General features: G+C 42.4%; 1 protein-coding gene across 2 annotated transcripts; it reads right to left on the reverse strand.

Moving 5' to 3' along the window:
* Positions 1–2250: 2250 nt before the first annotated feature.
* LOC120434274 lies at positions 2251–13453 on the reverse strand. 2 transcript variants are annotated; one of them, XM_039602074.1, is made up of 2 exons: positions 13341–13446; positions 2251–3032 (listed from the first exon to the last, which is right to left on the reverse strand). In XM_039602074.1, the coding sequence occupies exons 1-2, from the start codon at positions 13438–13440 to the stop codon at positions 2365–2367; spliced, it is 768 nt and encodes a 255-aa protein (XP_039458008.1). In that variant the 5' UTR covers positions 13441–13446; the 3' UTR covers positions 2251–2364. The 2 variants fall into 2 exon arrangements, 1 of the variants encoding a protein (XP_039458008.1); XR_005609025.1 differs by lacking the exon at positions 2251–3032 and adding an exon at positions 8409–8467 and having other exon boundaries at positions 13341–13453.
* Between the last annotated feature and the right edge of the window lie 203 nt (positions 13454–13656).

Raw genomic sequence — 13656 nt, forward strand, 5'->3', positions numbered from 1 at the left:
AGTTACTAAAAACTTCATGAGTGTATGCACTCACTCCAAGAACCATATAATTATAAATATGATCGTGGTGAAATTGGGCAGGACGCTGACGTTTTTTGTCCACTCTGTGTGCTCGTAAGGGTCTAACCCGTTCACTCCTTTAATTTTTTCCTCGTACCTTTTCTTTGCCTTTTCGTCGACTCTGTCTTTGTACGGTCCGGCATTGTTCTCCTTCGTTTTGTACATTCGTTTTTTGGGGGGAAAGAAAAAGCAAGAAGGCATTGAAACCGGCAAATGAACGTTTTGCGGTGCTGCAAATGCTTGCATTTGATGCGGTACTTTGATTATTTTGCCACGGGATACCGGCATGCAATGCGCGAAAGTCACGTGGTCTGTCAATCTCTATTACATTGTTTATGATGCATTATAGAATAGAATAGAATAATCCTTTAATCCTTTAATTGTCCCACAAGGGGAAATTTGGTTGTAACAGCAGCCAAAAAGACACATATACAAACAAACAGTACACAGGACACAGAACAGAAACATACACAATTTTTCTTAAATATTTACATTAAGGACAATGGTTACTATATACAGTGTATTGTACAGTTATTAAATAAAATAAAAATAACTACAGATAAGAGGCAAACCAGGTTGTAGTGCGAATCAGTTGGTTAACTTATTGCAGTTACAGCACAGATGTAAACATTATGTTTGTTGGGAGCAGTTCTGATTGTACAGTCTGACAGCTGCAGGGAGGAAGGACCTGCGGAAACGCTCCTTCATGCATCTAGGATGCAGCAGTCTGTCACTGAAGGAGCTCTGCAGTTCAGCAACATTTCCATGCATGGGGTGGGAGACTCTGTCCATCAGAGATGTTATTTTGGCCAGAGTCCTTCTGTCTCCCACCACCTGCACTGGGTCCAGGGTGCATCCCAGAACAGAGCTGGCCTTCCTGATGAGTTTATCCAACCTCTTCCTCTCAGCTGCCGATAAACCGCTGCTCCAACATACAACACTGTAAAAAATGACAGATGCCACCACAGAGTCATAGAAGGTCTTTAAAAGCACTCCCTGTACTCCAAATGACCTCAGCTGCCTCAGCAGGTAGAGTCTGCTCTGACCCTTCCTGTAAAGAGCATCAGTGTTGTGGCTCCAGTCCAGTTTATTATTCAGGTGAACACCCAGGTACCTATAAGAGTCCACTATCTCAATGTCCACTCCCTGGATGTTCACCGGTGTCAGTGTGGTGGGTCTGCGTCTCCGGAAGTCCACCACCAACTCCTTGGTTTTCCCGGCGTTGATCAGCAGGTGGTTCTGCTGACACCAGTCCACAAAGTCCAGAGTCCACTGTCTGTAGTCTGAGTCGTCCTCACCTGTGATGAGGCCGACTATGGCAGAGTCGTCAAAGAACTTCTGTAGGTGGCAGCGTGGGGAGTTGATGGAGAAGTCTGCAGTGTAGAGGGTGAAGAGGAACGGTGCCAGCACAGTTCCCTGTGGGGCCCCCGTACTGCAGACCAGCGTGTCAGAGACACAGCCCTGTGACCTCACATACTGTGGACGTTCTGTGAGGTAATCCAGTATCCACTGGGACATGTGGTGGTCCACTCCCGATAGCTCCAGCTTGTCCCTCAGAAGTCGTGGCTGGATGGTGTTGAAAGCACTGGAGAAATCAAAGAACATGATCCTCACAGTGCTTCCAGGCTTCTCCAGGTGAGTCAGAGCTCGGTGCAGGAGGTAGATGATGGCGTCCTCCACCCCAATGCCAGGCTGGTAAGCAAACTGCAGCGGATCCAATGAAGACCTCACCAGGGGGCGCAGATGGTTTAGAACCAACCTCTCGAGGGTCTTCATCAGATGCGATGTCAGGGCTACCGGCCTGTAGCTGCTGAGGTCCTTGGGATGGGAGGTCTTTGGTACCGGTACCACACAGGAGGTCTTCCACAGCTGTGGTACTTTCCCCAGTGACAGGCTCAGGTTGAACAGATAACCTAGGATGCCACACAGTTCATCTGCGCAGCACCTCAGGAGCCTGGAGCTGGCGCCATCTGGACCTGCAGCCCACGCACCTTGATCTTGCTGAGCTCGTTCCTCACTTGAAGTGCTGAGATGGAGAGAGGGGGTTTTGGGGGAGGGGTGTGTATGTTGGAGTCCACAGAAGCCGGGGGTGGGTGTAATGACTGGGAGCTGTGAAGCTGAGAGGTGTGAAGTCCTGAGATGAAGGACAGGCAGTCCCTGAAGATGAAGGAGATTGCAGCAGGGGGGATGATGCTGTGGGAGGGGTGGGTGGTTGATCAAACCTATTAAAATATTTATTTAGGTCATTCACCCACCCCAAGTCTCCTGCAGCCTGGGGGGTTGGTTTTTGTCCTGAGATTGTCTTCAGGCTGTTCCACATACACAGCTGATGATAGCATACACAGCTATCATAATCACGTGTGTAAACTCTCGCGGTAGATAGTACGATCTCATGCTAACCGCTAGCAGCTCAATGTCCTTACAGCATAGCGTCTCTTTGATAGATAAATGTCCAGAGTTACACCATCTATCATTCACAAACACAGCCAGACCCCCTCCTCTCTTCTTACCACTCTCTGTTGTTCTGTCGGCCTGGATCAGATGAAAACCATCCATGTTTACGTGTGAGTCCGGAGTTAGCGCAGTTAGCCACGACTCTGTGAAGCACATCAGGCTGCACTCCCTGTAGCTCCTCTGATGTCGGGTAAGAGCCGCCAGTTCGTCTACTTTATTGGGGAGAGATCTCACATTCCCCATAATAATAGATGGAATCGCTGGCCGGTACCTCCTAACTTTACTGCGACGCCCGATCCCGGCCCGAGTACCGCGTCTCTTCCTCCTCACTTCGCGGGGGATGTTAGCTTGCTCGGCGGTAGGCATGGCAGCGGAGGCTCCGAGGGCTAACAGCTGATCCCTGCTGTAAACAATGGGAGGTCGGACCTCCACGCACTCTCCGGACAAAGACGCCGTAAAAAATGTAAAAAAGAACACCATTGTCCATAGTATTCTGAGCTCCATTGTGGGGGACAGCACTCCACAATAGAAAAACAAAAACAAAAAACACAAAAACAACAGAGAAACATATATTAAAGATAAAAAGGGACTCGGTCAGGTCGGAGCTGCTGATACTGGCTGCCAGCTCGGAGCGGCGCCGGAAAACATTATACTGCTGATTCATAAGAAATACTGTTTGCAGAGAATAATGGCCTTATTTGTCTGATTAGAAAGAACAGAACATACTGCACAGGAAGCCAAGGTCATAACTTAGGCTCACTGAGAGAGAGAAAGAATGTGGATGTTTAGGTTTTATGACTTCGGAAGGGGGCCCAAAGCTATAAGAATGTGAGAAACGCTCAAACACTTTGATATTTGGCAGACACCCTCCTGTCCACATCTCCCATCTAGACGTTCTTTAATGCTCAAAGTGTTGTATGGAATAATGAGAATTGTATGGAATAGAGAGATTGTTGATGGAGCATTTATACACCGAGTGTTGTTCTTCTTTCAGCCCAAAGATCAAAGAACTGGGACATTTAACAGTAGTTTGTGAACCACACGGAGGGGCCAGAGCAGGCAGCATTGAAAGAACCTGAAACTACTGGCTAAGGATAAATATAGATTTGGTGAAATCACAATTCACATTGGCAATAATGAAACCTATTTGGCTTAATTGAAGGTCACCAAAATTAATATTGAGTCAGTCTGTAACTGCCACAAAATGTCTGACTGTAGTTTTATTTTGTCCAGTCCTCAATCAGTCAGAGTTGTGACATGTTAAGCTGCATACAGTGGCTTGCAAAAGTATTCACCCCCCCTTGAAGTTTCCCACATTCTGTCACATTACAGCCACAAACATGAATCAATTTCATTGGAATTCCACGTGAAAGACCAACACAAAGTAGTGTACACGTGAGAGGTGGAACGAAAATCATACATGATTCCAAACATTTTTTACAAATAAATAACTGCAAAGTGGGGTGTGCGTAATTATTCAGCCCCCTTTGGTCTGAGTGCAGTCAGTTGCCCATAGACATTGCCTGATGAGTGCTAATGACTAAACAGAGTGCACCTGTGTGTAATCTAATGTCAGTACAAATACAGCTGCTCTGTGACGGCCTCAGAGGTTGTCTAAGAGAATATTGGGAGCAACAACACCATGACGTCCAAAGAACACACCAGACAGGTCAGGGATAAATTTATTGAGAAATGTAAAGCAGGCTTAGGCTACAAAAAGATTTCCCAAGCCTTGAACATCCCACGGAGCACTGTTCAAGCCATCATTCAGAAATGGAAGGAGTATGGCACAACTGTAAACCTACCAAGACAAGGCCGTCCACCTAAACTCACAGGCCGAACAAGGAGAGCGCTGATCAGAGATGCAGCCAAGAGGCCCATGGTGACTCTGGACGAGCTGCAGAGATCTACAGCTCAGGTGGGGGAATCTGTCCATAGGACAACTATTAGTCGTGCACTGCACAAAGTTGGCCTTTAAGGAAGAGTGGCAAGAAGAAAGCCATTGTTAACAGAAAACCATAAGAAGTCCCGTTTGCAGTTTGCCACAAGCCATGTGGGGGACACAGCAAACATGTGGAAGAAGGTGCTCTGGTCAGATGAGACCAAAATGGAACTTTTTGGCCAAAATGCAAAACACTATGTGTAGCGGAAAACTAACACTGCACATCACTCTGAACACTATGGAGTTAAATCAGGGCCATAATGTTTGTTTAGTTAAAAAAAAATTTGAAATCGAAAATATGTAAACTGAAAGCAAAAGTCACATTTTTAGAGTGAACTTTGAAAAAGAAAGAGTTGGATTTAAAATTTTCAGATTCAGATCTTTTAAATTAATGTACAAAAAAAATTCTTCAGATTCGGATTTTCTCTCAGCTTCAATTTTTTTTTTTCACTTTCAGATCTCTATTTTTCAGTTACAGACTTTTGGCCCTGTTTTGGCGTGGTGGGCGTGGCTACACACAGAGGGGCGGGGAATCATGAGTGACAGCAGACCGCTGCAGGCTCAAGATGGTCCATTTTTCATGTTGCCTTCAGGAAACCTGGGAATGAACATAATTTATCAAACACCTGCTGCACTGTATTATTTGATAATGTTTAGAAAACATGTCATGCATAACTGCTAAAACTCAGTTACTAAAGCTCTTTCAAGCAGTAATGTGTACAAATTACGCCGTAACTGATCAATTATGAGACGTTTTCCCAGCCACTACGTGAGAAGTGGTCATTCCCCATGCTCTCAAAGTAGCGCGCATTGTATCGGGTGGGGGCTGCTGTTAACTTGTCCCTCAGTGAACGATGGCGTCGTCTTCCAACAACACTGCTGGCGCGAACAATCAGGTGAGTGTTCAAGTTTGGAACAATTACACTGCAGTCTGTGAATACTACGAATTTAAGAAGTGGCTATTGTTACGGTTAATTTTTTTTCCCTTTTTTTTTATTTTATAACGTTTTTTGCTGAAATGCTAGCTCAACAGAAATGCCTCGCTATCATTTTCGGCTGAAACTTACTTCGAAAGGTAAAGTAATATTAACAATTTGATCCTTCCCCAAAAATATGGAAAACATTTTAAAAGACTCCATAACTAATCGGGCTTGGGATGCAGTCTTCATCACCTGCGCTTCTGGCAATGTTGCAAGACTCTCATCCATCCATTATCTGGTTCCGGTTTTCGATGCGCTCTGAGGTCATAGCAAATTAGAACAAACATCCTACTGAGTGATTTTGCAGAACTACCTTCTATTTATAGAGTTTCTAATTATTTGGCATTATTGCAGCAAACCAGCCTATGAAATGGATGAAACACATCGTGACTGGGTTCCAGCGCTACATAAGGGACCTGCTTCAAACATACCACCATGCCAATCAGATTACTTCTTCCATGTGAGGGTGAAGAGGTGACCCTTCTGGATAAGATGGTGAAGGTTTGCTGCGTTTGGTGAACAGTGTGGTAGTAAAACCAGGGAAAATGAAACTTGCTCCTGTTAAATATTCTTAAGTCTTTTGCTGTATAAATAGTGGTATTTTTTTTCAAAAGATACAGTAAATAATGTTAGTAGTGGGTGATATCATGTAAACACTGTCATGATTTTATGTAAACATTTTGTCTTTTATAAACTATAAATGACATGGATTCTACATTGTAACTGATGTGATTTTCTATAAAGTGGTTTTAATAATAAAAAAAAAAGAGGCAAAACTTAGTTTGTTTCTTTATTCAATTTTTGAACAGTGGTACTCAGTACATATTCAGTAAATGCAAATTATTTACATGGCAGTGCACTACAGGCATAAATCTAGACCCCTAGATAAAACATTATGGCATTATAGCAGTGACAACTCCTCCACAGTAGCAGGTGGGATTTTTCTTTTTTGAGGACGGCTCCTTTTACCTTTCACTACGGATGGTCTGTTTATGTTTTGATCAAGAGCCTTTTTTTGGGCAGCTGAAGAGGAGAAGTCTATCTTATGGCCAACCTCTGGCTGTGTCTTGGTCACATTACCCAGCAAAAACCAGTATGCAGGTTCATCTGTAACAGGCCTTGTGCCACAGATCCGCACTGTTGCTTCTACATTAAACAGAAGAGCAGCGACATGGCTGCAGGTCTCAGCGACTCCGGCCATACAGGTGCAGTGGGCGGCTTCAACCTTCCCTGTGATGCTCACAGTGACCCATGGCTGCAATGCTGGTTCATTCAGTCTTTGAGAGTGCAGCACCTGAAACACACACAGACAAAGTTCATTTAAAGACAAGAACTATGAGCCAAGGCCGACATAAATGTGTTTTATCTACTTTATCATAAATGTGACAGTGTTTAGAAAGTTAGCACATACATGTAATTTTTCATTTCTTTATGTGTCCATCTATAAAACGCTGCATTTTATAGGGTAAATCTGCCTGTTTTCTGTCAGAAACCTGCCTGCAGAAAATGAACCTAAAGTATGTAATGCAAGGATGTCATCACTTTAGAGATGGAGAAAGCATAAAGTGACAATTATGAATCACTTAATATGATAAGGAGATTCTGCAGGTCATTAACCAATGTATAAAATTAAAATAAAATGCATTTTTAGTGACACAGGACACAAACACAGAAGCAAGATGTATATTTAAATTATTTATAATAAATATGAATAAATCATTGCAATTTCTTTAACCATAAAGAATAACTAAATCCTTCAGGACAATGTCTCATCAATGTACTGAACTCACTATGTTATCCACCTAACAGCCTCCACATGTTCTCACTGTAATTTCCCCCTCATGAGTGAATTTATGCTGCACTAATCTGAATGTTTGGGGGAAAATCAAACGCATTTCACACGCAGTACTCGAGCTGACTTACCTTTGTTTGAATGACGACTTGTACTCGCTGACTGCACAGATAAGGTATGAAAATATGTGAGGTTATGTCAGTAGCGGTTGGTCTTCAGGGTTTCTACTCCACGGCCGTGTTTCATACGGGTCCACATTTCCAATGCACGCTATTTTCTGCAAGTACCGCAGCTTCGCCTCTGGACGCAATCGGTCTCTATACCGTCCGTTTTCTTTGGAGCTGCTTTTAAGCATGATTCTTGTCGACGTCGTTCCAACAGAGTGTCTCTCTTGATTCGTAGACCCCGAAAATGGCGCCGCGCTCCGCGGCGTGACGTCAACTCCAAAGCCCTATACAATGCGCGCTACTTTGAGAGCATGGGGAATGACCACTTCTCACGTAGTGGCTGGGAAAACGTCTCATAATTGATCAGTTACGGCGTAATTTGTACACATTACTGCTTGAAAGAGCTTTAGTAACTGAGTTTTAGCAGTTATGCATGACATGTTTTCTAAACATTATCAAATAATACAGTGCAGCAGGTGTTTGATAAATTATGTTCATTCCCAGGTTTCCTGAAGGCAACATGAAAAATGGACCATCTTGAGCCTGCAGCGGTCTGCTGTCACTCATGATTCCCCGCCCCTCTGTGTGTAGCCACGCCCACCACGCCAAAACAGGGCCAAAAGTCTGTAACTGAAAAATAGAGATCTGAAAGTGAAAAAAAAAAATTGAAGCTGAGAGAAAAATCCGAATCTGAAGAATTTTTTTTTGTACATTAATTTAAAAGATCTGAATCTGAAAATTTTAAATCCAACTCTGTCTTTTTCAAAGTTCACTCTAAAAATGTGACTTTTGCTTTCAGTTTACATATTTTCGATTTCAATTTTTTTTTTAACTAAACAAACATTATGGCCCTGATTTAACTCCATAGAACACACCATCCCCACTGTCAAATATGGTGGGGGCAGCATCATGCTCTGGGGGTGCTTCTCTTCAGCAGGGACAGGGAAGCTGGTCAGAGTTGATGGGAAGATGGATGGAGCCAAATACAGGGCAATCTTGGAAGAAAACCTCTTGGAGTCTGCAAAAGACTTGAGACTGGGGCGGAGGTTCACCTTCCAGCAGGACAACGACCCTAAACATAAAGCAGGGCAACAATGGGATGGTTTAAAACAAAACATATCCATGTGTTAGAATGGCCCAGTCAAAGTCCAGATCTAAATCCAATCAAGAATCTGTGGCAAGATCTGAAAACTGCTGTTCACAAACGCTGTCCATCTAATCTGACTGAGCTGGAGCTGTTTTGCAAAGAAGAATGGGCAAAGATTTCAGTCTCTAGATGTGCAAAGCTGGTAGAGACATACCCTAAAAGACTGGCAGCTGGAATTGCAGCAAAAGGTGGTTCTACAAAGTATTGACTCAGGGGGCTGAATAATTACGCACACCCCACTTTTCAGTTATTTATTTGTAAAAAATGTTTGGAATCATGTATGATTTTCGTTTGTGGGATTATAATATTACCTTATGCCATGTTATACCCCTAATTAAAGATTGTGAAATATTATGTAGTTTTAGTTTGCAGTATTCTCCTGAATTAGAAGAAGGGGATAACTATTACATTTGTTAAACTGATTTGCATTACATTAGACCGTTGATTTATTGTGAATGAATGATATTGTTTTATGATGCATTATACTGCTGAGTTATAATAAATACTGTTCTCAGAACAGTATTGGTGGCGTTTGGTGGCGCTGTCACTTGGTGTTCGCTCGCTCTGCGGTAGAGTATCACTTCCTGTTCCTGCTCAAACACAGTGGTGTTTCTGAGTAGCTTTTCTGCTTAGCAATTTAATTTAAATCTTTTGATACATCCCTTTTTCATAGTATAATCTTAGCGTGCTTCATCTGAATCACCCTTTCTGTGTACTCACTGCCTAATTTATAGCCAAAGTATTCACTCACTGTCTCTGTACTGTTTCGCTAGCTTAGCTTAGCTCGTAGCCGACTCATTAGCACCATGGCTACGTCACCTGTCCCTCCTGCACTTTCCTGCTCATTGTGTCAGATGTTTAGTTACTCCTCGGCCTCCTTTAGCAGTAATGATACCTGTAACAAATGTAGCATATTTGCAGCTCTGGAGGCCAGGATTACTGAATTGGAGACTCGGCCGCACCCTTCATTCACCCGTAGCTAGCCAGGCCCCTGTAGCTGGTGCAGCCGAAGATAACGAGGCCCGCTAGCTGTTCCCGGCAGACCCCAAGCAGCTGGGGAAAGAGGGCGGCTGGGTGACGGTGAGGAGGAAGCATAGTCCTAAACAGAAGCCCCAGGTACACCACCAACCTGTTCATGTGTCTAACTTTTTCCCCACTCGGTGACACACCGCCGGGGTCAAACTCTGGTAATTGGTGATTCTGTTCTCAGACATGTGAAGCTAGAGACACCGGCAACCATAGTCAATTGTCTTCCAGGGGCCAGAGCAGGCGACATTGAAGGAAATTTAAAACTGCTGGCTAAGGGTAAGCGTAAATACAGTAAGATCATAATTCACGTCGGCAGTAATGACACCAGTTACGCATAATCGGAGGTCACTAAAATCAATATTGAAGCGGTGTGTAACTTTGCCAAAACAATGTCGGACTCTGTAGTTTTCTCTGGTCCCCTCCCAATCAGACCAGGAGTGACATGTTGAGCCGCATGTTCTCCTTAAATTGCTGGCTGTCTGAGTGGTGTCCCAGAAACGATGTGGGCTTCATAGATAATTGGCAAACCTTCTGGAGGAAACCTGGTCTTGTTAGGAGAGGCGGCATCCATCCCACTTTGGATGGAGCAGCTCTCATTTCTAGAAATATGGACCAATTTATTAAACCCCCAAAATATGACTATCCAGAGTTGGGACCAGGAAGCAGAGTTGCAGTCTTACACGCCTCTCTGCAGCTTCTCTCCTCCTGCTACCCCCAAAAACCCATCTCCATAGAGACCGTGTCAGCTCCCAAAAGACAAAAACAAACCAAAAACCAGCAATAAACAATTTAAACATAAAAAATCACAAAGAAAAAGAACAATACAGTATCCACATCTGAACCAAAGAGTAAAACAGTGAAATGTGGATTATTAAATATTAGGTCTCTCTCCTCCAAGTCTCTGTTAGTACATGACTTAATAATTGGTCAACAAATCGATTTACTCTGCCTTACAGAAACCTGGTTGCAGCAGGATGATTATGTTAGCTTAAATGAATCAACACCCCGAGTCATTCTAATTACCAGAAACCTCGAAGCACAGGCCGAGGGGCGGTGTGGCAGCAATTTTCACACCAGCCTATTAATTAACGAAAGACCAAGACAGACTTTTAATTCATTTGAAAGCCTGATGCTTAGCCTCGTCCACCCCAGCTGTAAAACTCAGAAACCAGTCTTACTTGTTATCATCTATCGTCCACCTGGGCCTTACACAGAGTTTCTCTCTGATTTCTCAGACTTTTAACTGATTTAGTGCTCAGCTCAGATAAAATAATTATTGTGGGTGATTTTAACATCCATGTAGATGCTAAAAATGACAGCCTCAACATGGCATTTAATCTGTTATTAGACTCAATTGGCTTCTCTCAAAATGTAAAAGAACCCACCCACCACTTTAATCACACTCTAGATCTTGTTTTAACATATGGCATAGAAACTGAACATTTAACAGTGTTTCCTGAAAACCCTCTGCTGTCTGATCATTTCCTGATGACATTTACATTTACAATAATTGATTACACAGCAGTGGAGAGTAGACTTTATCAAAGTAGATGTCTTTCTGAAAGTGCTGTAACTAAGTTAAAGAATATAATCCACCCACTGTTATCATCTTCAATGCCCTGTACCAACAAAGAGCAGAGCAGCTATCTGAGCGCTACTCCAACAGAGGTCGATTATCTTGTTAATAATTTTACCTCCTCACTACGTACGACTCTGGATACTGTAGCTCCTGTGAAAACTAAGGTCTCAAATCAGAAGTCCCTGACTCCGTGGTATAATTCTCAAACACGTAGCCTAAAGCAGATAACTCGTAAGCTGGAGAGGAAATGGCGTGTCACAAATTTAGAGGATCATCATTTAGCCTGGAGAAATAGTTTGCTGCTTTATAAGAAAGCCCTCCGCTAAGCCAGAACATCTTACTATTCGTCACTGATTGAAGAAAATAAGAACAACCCCAGGTTTCTCTTCAGCACTGTAGCCAGGTTGAAAAATTACCAATAATCATCCCACAGATGTAATATTATCTACAGCTACTTTTAGTACCATTGACGTTAAGTTAGACTCTTTTTCTCCAATTGATCTTTCTGAGTTAACTTCAATAATTACTTCCTCCAAACCATCAACGTGTCTTTTAGACCCCATTCCTACAAAACTGCTCAAAGAAGTCCTGCCATTAATTAATTCTTCAATCTTAAATATGATCAACCTATCTCTAATAATTGGCTATGTACCACAGGCCTTCAAGCTGGCTGTAGTTAAACCTTTACTCAAAAAGCCATCTCTAGACCCAGCTGTCTTAGCTAATTATAGGCCAATCTCCAACCTTCCTGTTAGATTTGTATTGTGATTGTCATTTATGCTTAGAAATATCTACACATATATTCTTAGAGTTTTATAATTAGGTGTAGATTGGTAGAGGTTTGATCCTTAATAGTCTGCAAGCTTTGTGTGCATTCCAGAGCTCTCTGACTTTCACACCCACATTTTAGGAGCATGGGAGAGGTCGTACCTTGTCTTATTGTTTTATGGTAGGATAAACGTATATATATCTGTTTTAGGCTAAGTGCCTTTTGTTTAGATGGACGGCTCTGGGGAGTCTTCCTGGGGTCACAGTTTGACCCCCACACACAGATACAGATACACACACACACACACACACACACACGGTATACCTATAAGATGTCATATGTTAATGAACCTATGCATATTCATGTAACCACAATAAAAGAGCAGTGTTACGGGGGAACGGACGAGAGCAACTGGGGTCAAGCGAAGGAACGGCGCCTGTCCAGTTCTCTCCCATGCACGTGAAACATAAAGAATGTTGCCTACTCGTGTCTTGCTTGCTGTGTAATCACATTGCCTTCAACGTTCCAGCGAATAGGTTCAAGCTACAAACCTATCACTTCCTTTCATATCAAACATCCTTGAAAGAGTAGTTGTCAAACAGTAAAACTAATAAACACTTTGAATCTTGAATCTTTGTCATTAATTAGTCCATTCATCCACTTGTTTTCCATGGCCCTAATCAGTCTGTCAATCTCGTACCACTCTTCCCTCACTCATGAACAAAAATGTTTTGAAAGAAGGTCGACGGACCATTAAAAAATATATATATTTGAAAAGCAGTTGATAGATGAAGCTTAAATTTCGTACGACTCATATATATTCAAACTTTGTGCCATTAAATATTTATGCAAAATGGAAATGTTGGAGCAGAAAATGGTCTAAAAATTGGCTGATTTCAGACTGAATGAGCCAGTATTTAGTAATTTTGTCAGTGAAATAATATGGTCAAACTAAAGATGTTTCCTAGAAAATATAGCATCTCTTCCTAGGAGGATCCTCTTGTTTAAGGTCTGTGTCATAAACATAATAGACTGTAAGGTGGAGATTTATTTTCCCTGTAGAGAAGCCCATGGATGTTTGGATTGGACTTTAATGCCTTATTTACATGTGTAGGCTATTTATACTTTGCATGCCACAGTAAGGATCTTATCATTTTATAAGATGTTTTGGGTTTGTGCGACTGCAGTACTGGCCTGGTCTCCCTTGCAAAACAGATTTGATCTTAATGGAATTTCCAAGGTTAATAAAGTGTAACATGAATTCACTATTATACTTATTAAAACAAATGTATTTATCTTTCAAATATTAGAATCAGAATAAATATTTGATTTATCCAAAGGGGGAAGTTGCTTATTTACAGAGGTGATGTAAATTTGGAATATGGCTCAGTTATATTTAGTTAATACATGTGAATCCTTACCAGGTACGACTACATCCTGGCGGCAGTCATACAGCATCCCAAGGCTGAATGGGCGGCCAAGTGCCGCGATTTCCATCGTTCTGCTGGCTTCAGTGTCCATCTTTTTGTCTAGACTAGACGACACAGACACTCTGGTTTAGTTTGATAATAGTTCAGTTTTTATTCTCCTGCTGTTCAAAATGTTAAGCGTGGCATGTATACATCCCAGCCACTCAGAATAGGCCCTTGGTATATTACAGCAGGAAAAACACAAGTACAGTTATTTATAGACTGGTTCTGTGTGACAGTATCCAAAATACCAGGGCTGCCATGGCAA

This window comes from Oreochromis aureus, linkage group 18 (assembly GCF_013358895.1).
Source record: "Oreochromis aureus strain Israel breed Guangdong linkage group 18, ZZ_aureus, whole genome shotgun sequence".
Classification (NCBI taxonomy): Eukaryota; Metazoa; Chordata; class Actinopteri; order Cichliformes; family Cichlidae; genus Oreochromis; species Oreochromis aureus.

Excerpts from the sequence above, each read along its gene's own strand:
- LOC120434274 (XM_039602074.1), bottom strand. The coding sequence starts at position 13,440 with ATGGACACTGAAGCCAGCAGAACGATGGAAATCGCGGCACTTGGCCGC. Across the intron at positions 3,033-13,340 it reads CCAGGATGTAGTCGTACCTG|TGCTGTCCCCCACAATGGAG; the intron begins GTAAGGATTCAC and ends TCTATTGTGGAG.